Source organism: Polypterus senegalus, chromosome 12, assembly GCF_016835505.1.
Source record: "Polypterus senegalus isolate Bchr_013 chromosome 12, ASM1683550v1, whole genome shotgun sequence".
Taxonomy (NCBI): Eukaryota; Metazoa; Chordata; class Cladistia; order Polypteriformes; family Polypteridae; genus Polypterus; species Polypterus senegalus.
In genome coordinates, this window is record NC_053165.1 from 48,214,439 (window position 1) to 48,229,037 (window position 14,599).

The 14,599-nt window shown below is 40.0% G+C and overlaps 1 protein-coding gene across 2 annotated transcripts in view; it reads left to right on the forward strand.

The window, feature by feature from the left end:
- Positions 1–14,599, forward strand: part of cpne9 (copine family member IX) — a 672,011-nt gene that overhangs the window by 55,660 nt on the left and 601,752 nt on the right. For both annotated transcript variants that reach the window (XR_005635832.1, XM_039771535.1), the window contains exon 2: positions 1,118–1,158. Coding sequence is in view for 1 of the 2 variants with exons in the window: in XM_039771535.1 (XP_039627469.1) it covers positions 1,118–1,158 (41 nt within the window). In the remaining variant the exon portion in view is untranslated. The remainder of the gene's footprint in view (positions 1–1,117; positions 1,159–14,599) is intronic.

The following is a 14,599-nucleotide window of genomic DNA, read 5'->3' on the forward strand; positions in this document are numbered from 1 at the left end:
GTCACAGGTTCAAAGAGGTGATGCCTGCTGCAGCCAACCTGGGCCATCACAGGGTAGAGTATTTCTTCAAGAACACAATAAAAATGTCAAATTAATGTACAGTATATCATGATTGTATCTTGTTCAGAATCACACTGATAGCCTTATGCTTTAAGGTCCGAAGCCACTAAAGCTTACTGCTCTTCTTCTCACTCACTGTTTACAAGGCCAGCACAACTTTTGTGTTATGGGATTGGTTAGTACTTTGAGGACACTACTAGCTGACCCTCAGAAGATGATCCAACTGCTTATTAGATAGGAAAATGTAGCAGAAATTACACACAGGGCATTTGAGGCCATAGTGTCAAGTGAATGCTAGCTGAAAGTGGCGTGATGTTCCTTTGAAATTGTAAATAGGCCATTGTTAGAGGGGCTCGGATCGTTTCTGTGGTGTAATTAGCTTAGACAGCAGTTTAGAGCATTCAAATTTTGGAGAAATGTTTTGAAAATGACTTAATCTCAGAAAGGAAAAGAAAGGTTGAAAAGTCCTGAGGGGGTAATGTAATCATATGATTTCGATATATTCAAACTACTAGCCCCTTTGTAGCAAATTAAGGTTGATAACATCTATTACCACTTATTAAACCCAGGACTGTGGATGCCAGTCCCAGATGGGCACTAGTTCAAGGTGAGTAGTGTTTACTAATGTACATGAAAATAGTTCTCTGGTAATCTGAACCAACAGGTCTTTGTGATATTTGAAAATGAAAATATGACCACTAGTTACACTTCCACTTACTGTATGTGAGAGCTATTTTCAGGAACTGCATTTATCTAACCACCTTTCTGTATGAGATCATCTGATTTTGAATTTGGTGCTTCACAATGTCAATGACATTGTGCTTTGTAGTGCCACTACCTCTCAGTCTCCGGTTACACAATATCTCTGCCAGGAGACCTAATCTTCTCATAGGCTTTGAGAACATTTAAACTCAGGGTTTTTATCAATGGTGATATTGTCCTGTCTCTTAACCCTGCTGCTTTTTTTTTGCCAACAATGAATTGATGCCCATCTTTTTATACTGCAAAGTCTGGTTTATAAAGCAACGTACTGATTACCTTTCACTTTTTTCTGTAGGAGCCTACTGGATATGGACACATTCTCCAAATCTGATCCTGGTAAGTTACCCAAGTTACTCTTTTCTGTAAACATATATATTCTGATATCTCACAGTTTCATAAGGGTTGGTGTGAATGTTGGTCTCTTCACTGCCTATATAGAGTTACGATTTTACTCCCTACATCTGCAAGGGTTTTTCTCCTGATGCATGTTGAGTTAATTAGTGACTCTAAACTGAATGCCCGCACAACTGTGTTCTGCATTGGCGTGTTGTGCCATTCAGGACTGCTGCCCTCTTTCTGCCCAGTGAATCTTCTGGCGAGGCCAGTTGTTCCAGCTAACATTCGGTGTGCACTCTTCCTTATGCTTACGTTTACTTTGCTGTGTCACTGGGACGTCTTTCTGAAGAAACGATGAAATCAAGCAGAAATTTGATAAGTTAGCTGCTCAGTTAGTAATGAAACACTACGGTGATGTGTTTATTTAAATTGAAGGGTGGAATCAATGCCATTTTCCAGGTGTTTACAGTACATGTGTGGGAAGTACGGGAAGTGAGCATAATCAAAGTGTTTACAGTGCAATATACTGTCGATAGCGTGCTGCTGCTTGATGAATTATTTCCTTTTATACCTACAACTGCATTCCCCTGTATGGGTAAATATTCTACAATTACATGCCTCATGTCTCAAGTCAGTCATGTGAGATCTGCATCTTTTAACAGAGTACTTCCAGTCTAAGTTACTATAGTGCTTGTTAAACCCCACACTATATTTTTAGGTTACAATACAGAGCATCTGCGGTGGGCTGGCGCCCTGCCCAGGGTTTGTTGCCTGCCTTGCGCCCTGTGTTGGCTGGGATTGGCTCCAGCAGACCCCTGTGACCCTGTAGTTAGGCTATAGCGGGTTAGATAATGGATGGATGGAATACAGAGCATACAGGAAGGCAAGGGGGTTCAATGGTTACCACAACTGCCTCAGAGCTCCAGACTCCTGACTTGTAAGTTTAGTTTTTTCAAACTGCTCCTTGGCTTCTACAAATTATCTGAGTATGGTTTTCAGTTCACATAAGAGAATAATAATCCATATAGGGTGAAGTCATCAATGGAGTCCCTCGGGGTCTGTCCTTAGGCCGTTACTTTTTCTGATTTATATTAATGATACAGATTTCGGTATAGTTAGTAAACTTGTGAAATTTGCAGATGGTACCAAAATTGGAGGAATGGCAGACATTGAGGAGGCAGCGAAAATGATTCAAAAAGATTAGGACCAGCTTCAGACCTGGGTGAACACTTGGAAAATCAAGTTCAACGTAGAAAAGTGTAAAGTGCTACACATGGGCAAAAGGAACGTCAATTATAAATACAAGGTGGGAAACAGTGTCCTACAGGGAGCAACCTCTGAAAAGGATTTAGGGGTTTATGTTGAGGCAACATTTTCATCGACTAATCAGTGCAGAGAAGCAATTAAAAAGGCCAGTAATATTTTAGGTTATATGGTGAAAGCTGTTGAATATAAATCAAGGGATGTTATGCTTAGAATGTATAATGTACCAGTGAGACCACATCCAGAGTCCTGTGCGCAGTTCAAGTCAGTGTGCTACAAGAAAGACATAGCAGCACTTGAAGCCGCACAGGGGAGAGCAACCAGGTGAACCCCAGGACTTAAGGACATGTCCTACCCTGACTGACTCAGGGAATTAAATCGGTTTAGTCTTGAGCAGAGGAGACTGAGCGGGGGGCCTAATCCAGGTATTTAAAATCCTCAAAAGCATTGATAAAGTACAGTTGAAGGGTGAATTATGTACTCAAGGACATCACTGGATATTCAGGGGCACTGCAAGTGGCACTGAAGCCAGGAAGCACTTCTTTATGCCGAGATTTGTGGGACTCTGGAACAAGCTGCCAAGCCATATAGTTGAAGAAGAAACCTTGACAACCTTTAAGAAGGATCTGAATGAGATATTGGGACAGCTTACTTATTAGCTAAACAAATGGACTTGGACTGAATGGTCTCCTCTCGTAAGTCAAGTCAGTTTTTGTGGCCAAGAAATCTATTGGTTATATACATTTTTTGCTTTCTTACGTTTTTAGCACTGTTAAAAAAGTCCACCATCTTGTTTATCTTATGGACACTTCTATGTTGAAGATAGGTCGCTAGGATGTTACACCCTGTGGTGGGATGCAGTTCCCAGAGGTAGTGTGTCACAACGTCATTGGCATGACATTTTAAAAGGTGGCGTCATGTGCACCTAATCATCCAAGATTGGATTCATGAACGAAAAAAAGTTTGTGTCATTTCACTTTATTTGTTATGAGTTTACTGGCTATGACAACTTCTTGTGCCCTCCAGTTTTGATGTATGTTTCATGTTTCTTGGTTCTGGTTATGAATTATGAGACCCTTTCTGGTCTACAACTTACCACTCCATTCTTTGACAACAATTCTGGATACACATCCCAAGCTTTGTTATTTCATTGTCTTCTCAGTTTACGACCTCTGCATGAATTCGGACTTCTCCATATTGTCTTCTGATTCCATTCACTCTCAAGCACTACATACATTGCCAAACATCTTCTTTTTCACTCTGGATACTCTGGTTTCCCTCTGACATCCAAATGATGTGCCTATTATGATGTTTGGTGACTCTTATTTGGCCAAGGGCAGGTGTCTGCATGAGAGTGTCTACTTTAATGGACTGGGGCCTAGCTGGCTCAGTTTACAACTTGTTCTTATGATGCCAGGATGGACACAGGTTACCCACAACCCCTGTACAGGATTAAAAAAGAAAATAGAAAATGGATGGAAATGTGATGAACAGAACATAAATTAGAAAACCCCATAATGGTATCCTGATATTTGTCTGGTGTATCCTGAAGAGTGCAAACCTTTCTGAGGTTGTCGACTTGCCGACACATAAAATCAGGGCAGAGCATTGAAATGTGGTGTTGAGGGACAGACTTGCACTACTCCTTCTGTCAAACTACGTATCATGTAATTATTCTTTATATTAAAGAAATTAGGGTCCAAAGCGAGCACATTGTCATTCATGGTCATAAGATAGATAACCTTTCGAGCCTGGCTGAGCCATTTTATTCTGTAACTGTTGGTGCTGACAAGCAGTGTACATCAAATACCTCCATAGCACAGTGATGTGACAGCTGGTACTGAGCCGAAATACGTGATGGTGTAGACTTTCAAAGAATAATCTTTGAGCTCAGCTAACAGAGGAATCAGCATGTTCCAGTGCAGTAACAGAGTATATCATGTGAGTTGCATGTAAAGTGTTAAGTCAATATTTTAAGCAATTAGTAATCATTTCATATCCACTGAACTACCAGCTGGTCCCAGTTGTCTTTCTTACCGACAAAATGCGTAATTCATTAAAATCTTAAAAAACAGTAGATAGATAGATAGATACTTTATTAATCCCAAGGGGAAATTCACATAATCCAGCAGCAGTATACTGATACAAAAAACAATATTAAATTAAAGAGTAATAAAAATGCATGTAAAAGCAGACAATAACTTTGAGTAATGTTAGCATTTACTCCCGTGGGTGGAACTGAAGAGTCGCATAGTGTGGAGGAGGAACGATCTCCTCAGTCTGTCAGTGGAGCAGGACAGTGACAAAAGTCTGTCACTGAAGCTACTCCTCTGCCTGGAGATGATCCTGATAAGTGGATGCAGTGGATTCTCCATGACTGACAGGAGTTTGCTCAGCGCCCGTCGCTCTGCTACAGATGTTAAACTGTCCAGCTCCGTGTCTACAATAGAGCCTGCCTTCCTAACAAGTTTGTCCAGGCGTGGGGCGTCCTTCTTCTTTATGTTGCCTCCCCAGCACACCACCGCGTAGAAGAGAGTGCTCGCCACAGCCTTCTGGTAGAACATCTGCAGCATCTTATTGCAGATGTTGAAGGACGCCAACCTTCTAAGAAAGTATAGTCAGCTCTGACCTTTGTTACACAGAGCATCAGTATTGGCAGTCCAGTCGAATTTGTCATCCAGCTGCACTCCCAGATATTTAAAGGTCTGCACCCTCTGCACACAGTCTCCTCTGATGATCACGGGGTCCATGAGGGGCCTGGGCCTTCTAAAATCCATCCTTGGTCTTGCTGGTGTTCAGGTGTAAGTAGTTTGAGTCGCATCATTTAACAAAGTCTTTGATTAGCTTCCTATACTCCTCCTCCTGCCCACTCCTAATGCAGCCCACAATAGCAGTGTCATCAGCAAACTTTTGCACATGGCAGGACTCCAAATCGTATTGGAAGTCTGATGTATATAGGCTGAACGGGACCAGAGAAAGTACAGTCCGCTGCGTATATTGCATTGTCTCAATCTGGAATCAAATAATATAACATGGCCTTCTTAAACTTGCTTAATCCAAGGAGTGGAGCTTTCCTTGGCAATACTGATGCCAGTCTATAAGCAACATGTGTAGAAATCAAAGGCTCCCTTTTCCCTGAAGTTTCTACTATTGTTTTAGACCAGCAGCTCCAATTAGGAGATTCACCTCTTTATGCTTTAATTCATCTTTTTTTTTTCCTAGTGAAAGAATAAAAAAAAGGGTGTAAATAAAATGTGTACAAGAAAGGCTCAGAAACAGTTGGGGAAAAAAAGACAATTTCCTCTCGGGATTAACAGAGCATATCGATTAAAAAAAAAAGATAGGTAACAATGTGGTCTGAAACTGCGTAACATTAATGAAGCTCAGAAATGCCTGTCCATTAATTAATTGTTGAACTATGGCCAGTTCACAACAGAGGAGAGGAAAACAAAAACTTCAGTGAGCAGCATCACTGAAGAAAATCTATCTCTTTCCACGGTCGGTTATAACAGACAAAGTCTAAGGGTGTACTCACATGAGGCACGTTTGTTTTCCGTGCCGTGTCCAAGTACGATTGTCCCCCCCTCCCTACTCCCCCGCTGGCCTTCACTCACACTGCCCTTAACGTTATGTGCTGGGCACACTTTCGCCATTACCATGTGACTTCGGGTAAAGCAAAAACTAGATCCAAACGTGGGGTGACAACCTGCATGTCAAAATGGTTTTACTTATTTTGTGGTTGTTTTGGAGGCGTGTAGTGCCTGATAACATTTTACCCTCTTACAGATTTATTGAGTGCAGGCAGTGTTTTTCTGTTAATCATGCTGCATGTACAATAAGATTTTTATGGTGACAAACGAAGTTAAGGGAGGAATTTGTCAAATACTATTCACATTATGGCAAGAGGCTGGGAGCCAGACCCAGCCAGGATACCTGGAAGGACCAGGAGGCAGCTTATATGTCCCCTGGGCCACGAGAAGGCAACCACCCTGGATAAGGAGGGGACCATGGGGACCACCAGGGGGTGCCCCAAGTGTCATGGAGCCCAGGAAACCTGCATTTCTGCCACACCTGGGCAGGTGGAGGAAGAACCTTCCAAGGACGTCCGGAGTGCTTCTGGGTGCTAGTGCGGCACTTCTGCCACACCAGGAAATGCCACTTTCAGGAGCACATCCGGGTGGATATAAAAGCAGACACCTTTCTACAGTCAGGGAGCTAGAGTCGGGAGGTGGAGGTGGACAAAACTCCTGTGACAGGTGAGAAGAAAGGCAGCCCATGGACAGTGAAGAAGCCTGTGAGTGGGGGTGTTTGGTGCTGTGTAGGACTTTTGGAGCAATAAAACGTGTGTTTTGTACTGTTATTGGTGTCTGTCTGATGGTGTTCGGACCAGTTCTCACAACGTTCATGTGTAAGGTGAGAATAAAAACCTGTTTTTAACTCAAATGGTATTGTATGAAATGAGAATTTCACTATCTGACTTGTCAAATAATTGACGTCATGTGTCTCTTCTGTGCGCACACTATTCACGAATCATACTGAACTATACTCAGGCTCACCTCTTCCAACTGGGCCAGGGCACGGTATGGTTGGCCCGGCATGGAGCGATCACACTAGTCAAACAAACTAGACTTTGCAGGGTTATATGCGGACAAACATGCTCTGGCACAGAACAAATTGCCAGTGTGAGTATACCCTAAGACACAATCAAAATCCTGGAGACCTCAGCCAACTTTCCCGCCCACCCCGTCCTGGTCATTCTACAGTAGAGTCTGTGCTGGGCAGAATTTATACATATGTTGATGACAAGATTACCAGTATGATAGTTAGATGTCTTTTCCATGGGTAGGAGAACAGGTTGGACATACAGCAGTAACACCAAGTGCCACAAGAGGATACCAAGAAGAAAAGCATGTAAAGGGAAGGGTTAGTAACAGTTTATAATTATTATACTAACAAACAGAGATACAGCATGCAAAACTCTAATTGGGGTAAGATGGATTAGTGAGTCTTCAGCCTTGAAAGATGAGACTGAAGAGGCATTTCTTCTAGAAGTAGACAGATCGATCTACAGCTTTGGGACCCTGCAACTAAAAGCTTGACCTACCACTGTTATTTTATTAGTTCACAGATTTTTTAGCAGGCCATCATCTTGAGATCTTAATGCATGCTCTGGTTTATAAGTAATGATATATTCAGATAATTAATAAACCTTCCTTAAATAAAGATTCTTTGTTGCCTTGTTCTTTCCAAGCCAGGGGGTTAAGGTTATCCCCTCTCTTGTGGGACATTTTTGATATATTTTGGGACATTTCTATATACCATGAAATGATAAGGCAGCTTTCAACCACATTGGGACTAGCCAAGCTGAATCTTATAAATACTTTTCTGGGGTGGCCAGTGAAGCTCCTGGCCTGTTTTATTATTATTTTTGGAGGCCTAATTCACATTCACAAGCACTGCAACATACTCAACTATACATCACTTGTCGTTTCTTTTCTAGAATTAAACTGGGAACCTTGTTCATTTTCACTGTGCTTTATGTTATAATGATTTTTAAGTAGTTCTCTAATTCATCATATGATTTTGCCTGTGGTTTATCTCAGTTCATCAAATTCTTCATCAGACTTTAACCTTGGCTTTGAACTCAACTCTGTGGAATTGCCTTTGAGCCATCAGTTACCTCATTTGCTACAGAAAATGAGACAACACTTCAGAATATTCATCCCAAGTCTGACTCTTTTTTATCAAATGAAGTTATAGTTTCTACCATGGCAGCTTTGATATATGAATGTTCTCCAGGGTCCCCTGATTCGTGAGATGTTTTCTTCAACCCACACAGATATTTTTATAATGTTATAATTTTCTGATTGCAAATGTGGTCTTCTTGAATGCACATACCAACATTCTTTTCAAGCATTTATCTGTACTGGTAACTTATCACACACAACATATCCTAATGACTAATATCTATCTATCTATCTGTCTATCTATCTATTTGGAACTTTTCAGGTTTATCTCTCTGTTAATTCTGTTTAATGTCACCATTCTGTCCTCTATAATCTTTGTATTTAGTGTGCTTAAGGCTCTGTCACATTAGACAACTCTTCTCATTTTCTACACCATTTTCTTTATTGTTGGCTTGAGAGGTTGCCAGTCACATAACTCATATCACATAACTTGTGACGTCACATCATCACTGTTAATGAAACATGACCATATGCTGTTTTCAATGTCAGTGTGGTTTGTGATTTTGAGTAAGGATCCTTAACGGTTCATAACTGTGCATAGTTCTTCTTAGTCATGTTATTTCACCTTGCATTTTGGCTTTGTTACCAAGGCAATTTTTGACCTTTAAGATTTAAACTTACTTTGCTTGTTGACTATTCTCAAGTCTCTGACATTTGCTGATTGTATCCTGGTCCAATTTTTTAAATTTGCCTTTTTTATCAGATACAAAACATGCTATGCAAAAAAAAAAATTGTAAACCTAAAACACAAAATACAAACACTGGAATCTTAATGTGTTTTGCAAAGTCAAAGGGCATGATGCTTGAGCACCAACTGTTGGGTGTACCCTTCTTTTATTTCCACCCATCCCTTCATGTGAATTTTGCTTATTTAGAGGTGTACAGCACAAGATGAGCAAAATCATAGGTAGGTAGCACAAAGAAGTAAGGGCATGGGGTAGAACTCAAGACAATACCCAACAAGCAAACATGGCATATTTCTAAATGAGAAACAACCTCAAAAAGTAATAATTTCTTGATCTGAGGCTGCGTAACTTTTACACTATCGTTTATACAGCTTTCAGTTTTGGGCAGTTGATTGATGGATAATTAATGGTTCCTATTCCTACTGTAAAAGAAGTAGGCTCAAGACACGAAAAAGGTTTTGGGGCAGCCACCTGTATATTGTCCCTGGCTGCAAAAGAGTAAAGAAAATATTCAAGATGTGTTCTTGATGAATTCTAAAGATGAACTGATGATGTTAAGAAAAGATGGCGGGTTTATAAACCAAAAAAGCGTAAGTGGTGTCATCTGGCTGGAACCGGATGTGACATCAGTCTGGCACCAGAACCGGAAGTGACGTCAGTCTGAGTGCCGGAACCGGAAGTGACGTCAGGAATCAGGCAGGTTCTCCCATATTTGGCCTGCAGAGATAACAGAGGTAGGTTTAGTGCACCCTGCCACCCCCTGGCCTGACGGTTAATTACCTCCACTTGGTCCACTCAGCTCCTTCCTAGTCGCACGTGTGTGACAGTACATCATAGGTATTTTGAAAGGATTGTTGGTGGTTAATTGTCACATAGTATTATTTACATTGTTAGTGCTTCATTATATGTTTCTAATTCTTAAGTGCAGTATTGGTTTGCTGAGCCATGATGAAGAGGTTTTCTTCAAAAAGCATTGGCCAGATATACACCTTGCATCAATGAATAAGTTCCGATTCCAGTGACACTTCTTATGTTACACCTACTTATGCTTCATGATATTATTTCTCTTAATTTTGTAAAGAGCTTGGGCTGTTATTTCTATTTCTAGTTGGCTCACACTATTTATTAATATTTTTTTTCCTATTGTTTGCTGTATATCTATTGTGTATATTTGTGGTTCTTTATAAAGTATTTACTATATATGTACTTCAGATTTTTTGTATCATCCAATGCCATGTATAGAACATTTATTTTTGAGTGGCTACATACTTTGTTGTATTACATGTGGGATATTAAATTTGGATCTGCATTATTTTTTTGGGGGGAAATTCTAGTTTACTTTTTGCGTAATAGTTTTTGTTTTATGTGCATTACTCCATTCTATAATTTTTGCCTCTATTTTATTAAAAATATATTGAGTAAAATTATAAAGTTTTTTCTTTTCATACATGTAAAATACATCTATATATAATCTTTGCGGGTTCTGCTTACTTTAGCTTTTGGTCGTTATCTCAGTAAACGGTTTGTTTATATGTTTTGCGGTAACGATTGTTTCATTTGATTCAATAGAAACAAAAAGGTTCAAACAAAGACAGAGCACAATGGCACTTCTACAAAAGGTAGCTCTAATTTACCTGAAGGTGATCCACAGACATATATGCATGACACTATTTATCTATCTAAAGGGAATTAGAAACACCCTGATGTCATATAATTTCACTGTCTATCTGTTTTCTCTTAAACTGCTAAATGTTTTAAAATCCTACTGATGACATTGTGAGCCAAAAACCTGCAAAAAGTTTGATGTACACTCGTCAGTGGTGTACCAATAATGATGATCCATTCTAACATGTGAAAATTAGGTTTTGTGGTCTGTGAAAATATGGCTTGCTATGACCTTACTCAGGGTTAAGCATTTCAGGTAACAGATAGGCACTTCAGTACAACTGGGATAAAGAAAATAATCTCACCTCCTGATGAGAACATCTGAGTTTGATATTAATGATTTGAATGGAAATGCAAAATTCTGATTAAGGGAGCTGAAATATACCACTAAAATTAGATGCACAGCCATGCTAATGCCTGATAGGGAAATGCATCTCACCGAGGAGATGGCTGCCTGGACCCAATTGGTTTATTAAACTAGTTGCACGGTAAACTCGCTCCTGTATTTTTCAGTATGCGCAGAATAGAATTCATATAATAAACAGAACCTCCAAGGACACAAAGTAGAAACTTACCTTTGATGAGATGCCAGACCACAGGATGAGATGTCGAACAATTTGTCTGTATGTGGTTTGAGAAGTAACACCATTACTAGGTGTAATCAAGTCACAAGATGCACTGCTATCTAGATCTCTTGTAGCAATGAGGCTATTGTTTCATCTCAGTATGCAACCCACACATTGATTTTATTATAGAGGTGTTGATTTATGCTCTTTATTACAAAACGAAAATTCAGGTCAGCATAGATGAATAGACGTTTATGACTAAGAGAATATAGGGAAAGTTGAGAACAAAGGAAAGATAAGCTAAAGAAAACAAGGTAACCAAAACTTTTTAGAAGTTTTAGAATTTTTCCCATTGTTAGGTTATTTTGGCCCTGAATTTTGCATACTTGGTGTGTTATTATACTTTCAGGTCATAGCTATGTTAAGTATTTTAATATTTTTCATTTATTTGTATGTTATTTATTACTTTTTGGTTCCTAAAGGCCACTGTTGTTTTGTGATCAGATTGCTAGGATGTGAGTATGGGTTGCACTGGAGGTCACACCATCATGACATTATTGTCCCTGACGGTATTTAAAACATCTCTTTGGGAAGCGTGGAAATCCAACTTTTTGAAAATCAAAACCTGCTTTTCAAGTCTGTTTGTTTTTCGTTGTTGCAAGTCCTTGGATTTCCTCTTTGTGTTCAAATACTTCTCTCCGATTGATATTCCAGTTATGACTCCTTGCTCTGTCTCTCTGTGCCATGCTCTATCTTCTGTTCCCGATCCTTTCCTCCTTTCTCATTCTGGCTGTGCAACAATTAGATGGCTTTCACAATGGCACAACGGTACATAATTCTGCAGCAATTTTTGCATCTAGTTTCTTTTGTTCCTCCCAAATTTCCTCGTTCCTTCCATCATCTAACTGCTGCATAGTTACAATTGCATAGCAAGTACCACAGACTACAGGGGCTGGGGAGAACAGCAGGCAAAGTGAAGAGCTGTGGGCCAATTCCTAACACCTAAACAGATTTAGCAATATCAGCGGTCTCTGACAAGAATCTTCTTCTTAGACAATGTCATTGTACATTACTTTGGAGAATCATTTTGGTTAGGAACAGTGTGACCACAAGGGGAACCACTGAGCACCAAATCCAAAACAAAATAGGGCCAGACACAGTTCCAACTTGAAATAAAACTTTTTTTGATTAATCAAAATACCTCATTCTGATGTACAAAGTCCTAATGCCACAATCACAAATAATTATTAGTTCTTTTCTGAGCATTACCAGGGTATGTCAGTGTGGCTCCTTTTATACAAGACCCAGGAGTACTTCCAGTGCCAGGGCATAGAGCCCATAGGAAGCATTTCCAGGTCAGACTGCACCAAAGAAGCACTGCTACCTCCCGCGTTGGGGGATGAACTGCCCCAGTCCTCAATTATACCCCAAGTGCCCCGATTGAGAGAAGAAGCGCTAGTCATCCTGGCCAGATTGCTTCTCCTATTATGTTGTCCATCCATTATGGTCACCTGGCTAGATAAAGGATCACTCTCCATCCCAATGGAACGCCAGTCCATCCACACCAGCATTCACAGCAGCAATTTATTTAAATGTTAACTTCGCTCCCCATGTTGTCAGGATTTTAAGGTTTCAGCACATTTGCATTCCATTTTTGTATAGTTATTTATTTTCATTGTTCATGTTACCTATTTGGCTTGCAGTGGTTACATCACAATGTCATGTTTCCCTAGGTGTTGTGAAGCTTAGGTGTTGATTGTAATGCATACGTTTTGTATTGTTAGATTATACATTATGGATTTTTCTTATTGTTATTATTTTTTATTGTTTAGTGTGAGATATCATTTCTTTGGGCTTCATTTCATAGCCACAATGCTGTTTTTGGCAACATTGTTTGTTTCTAGTCACATGTTTTGATGATCTTACTGCATTTCACATCTTCACACAAGCATTATTTAAGACCAGTAACGGCACACTGTACGATAACGTGCAGTGAATCCACTTGACTTGAGCATTCCTAGTTTTCATCCTCTTTCTCTGTACGTTTAGCATTTGTTTGCTCAGCAGTTGATGTGCTTGATGCTTCCTAAGCAGCACTTCTTTTCTCCACCCTAGCTGCCCACTGCTTCTCTTCTTTCGTCGGCATCTTATCGCGTTAAAACTGATTACGTTAGTTTTTGTGTTGCAATTACTTAGTATGTTTTCTTTAATTATTCACTCAAGCTGGCACTTAAGTCTTCAATCTGCTTCAAGAATGATTAGCAAAGGTGGTAGGGAATGAGAACGGCGCCCATATGCATGCGCTGCACGGCCGCCCTGCTGCGCGCTGACAAGAGTTGATTCTACAATAAATAAAAATAAAATAAAAACAGTAATAAAAATCATCACCCTGAAAGCAGATAGTAGACGTCACGTAGTATATGTGTACCAAATATCAGGTCAATAGTTCAAACGGTTTGCGAGCTACAGGTGATTTAAAATCCTGGACAGACAAACAAACAGCCACGGTAGTTTCAATTCGATTCAATTAGATTACATTTTATTTGTCTCCAAGAAGAAATTAAAATTTTACGGAAAGAAATAAGTACGAGGGGTGTCCAATTATAAACAGGAATTTTCATGCTCTGTTCTTATAAAGAGTGCAATGTAGACCCGACTCCTTGGACAAACGCACACATATATGAACTGGTCATTAGTAGTGCTAGCTGCTCTTTCCCCCTTCCTGTCAGTTGTAATCAACATGTCAGAGCAGGAGGTACACAGTAGTGTTGTGCAGCGCATTATTTTTCAATTTTTGACAAATGAAGGAGTCATTCCATCTCAGATTTATTTGAGACTTAAAAAACAGTTTGGGGCTGAGGGTCTCTCTCTCTCAGTCTAGAGCACAGGTGTCGAACTCCAGTCCTGGAGGGCCGCAGTGGCTGCAGGTTTTCATTTTAACCATCTTCTTCACTAGTGACAAGTTTTTGCTGCTGATTAACTTCACTCAGCCCCCTTAGTTGTCGTCTTTTTCCTTAATTAGCAGCCAAACAATAATGAGACATCAAACAAGCCACCATATGACCAGCAAACCTGTGCCCATCAGACAATATCTGAAAACAGAGAAAGGTGAAGGTCTTCATAAGGCTGATCTCTCAGGTCATCAAAACATTTCACAACCTTCTTAGAAAAAACAGGAAAATCAACTGTTTTGTAAATGTCTGCTGTTGCAGAATGAGAGCAGCAACAAGCCATGGAATTAAATAACAAGTTTAATTAACAGCAAGAATCAGCTTCTCATTAAGAGATTGGTTGGAGTTTGAAATCCCAATTTAGCTGGTCATACAATACAATACAATACAGTTTATTTTTGTATAGCCCAAAATCACACAGGAAGTGCCGCAATGGGCTTTAACAGGCCCTGCCTCTTGACAGCCCCCCAGCCTTGATTCTCTGAGAAAACAAGGAAAACTCCCAAAAAAAACCTTGTCGGGAAAAATGGAAGAAACCTTGGGAAAGGCAGTTCAAAGAGAGA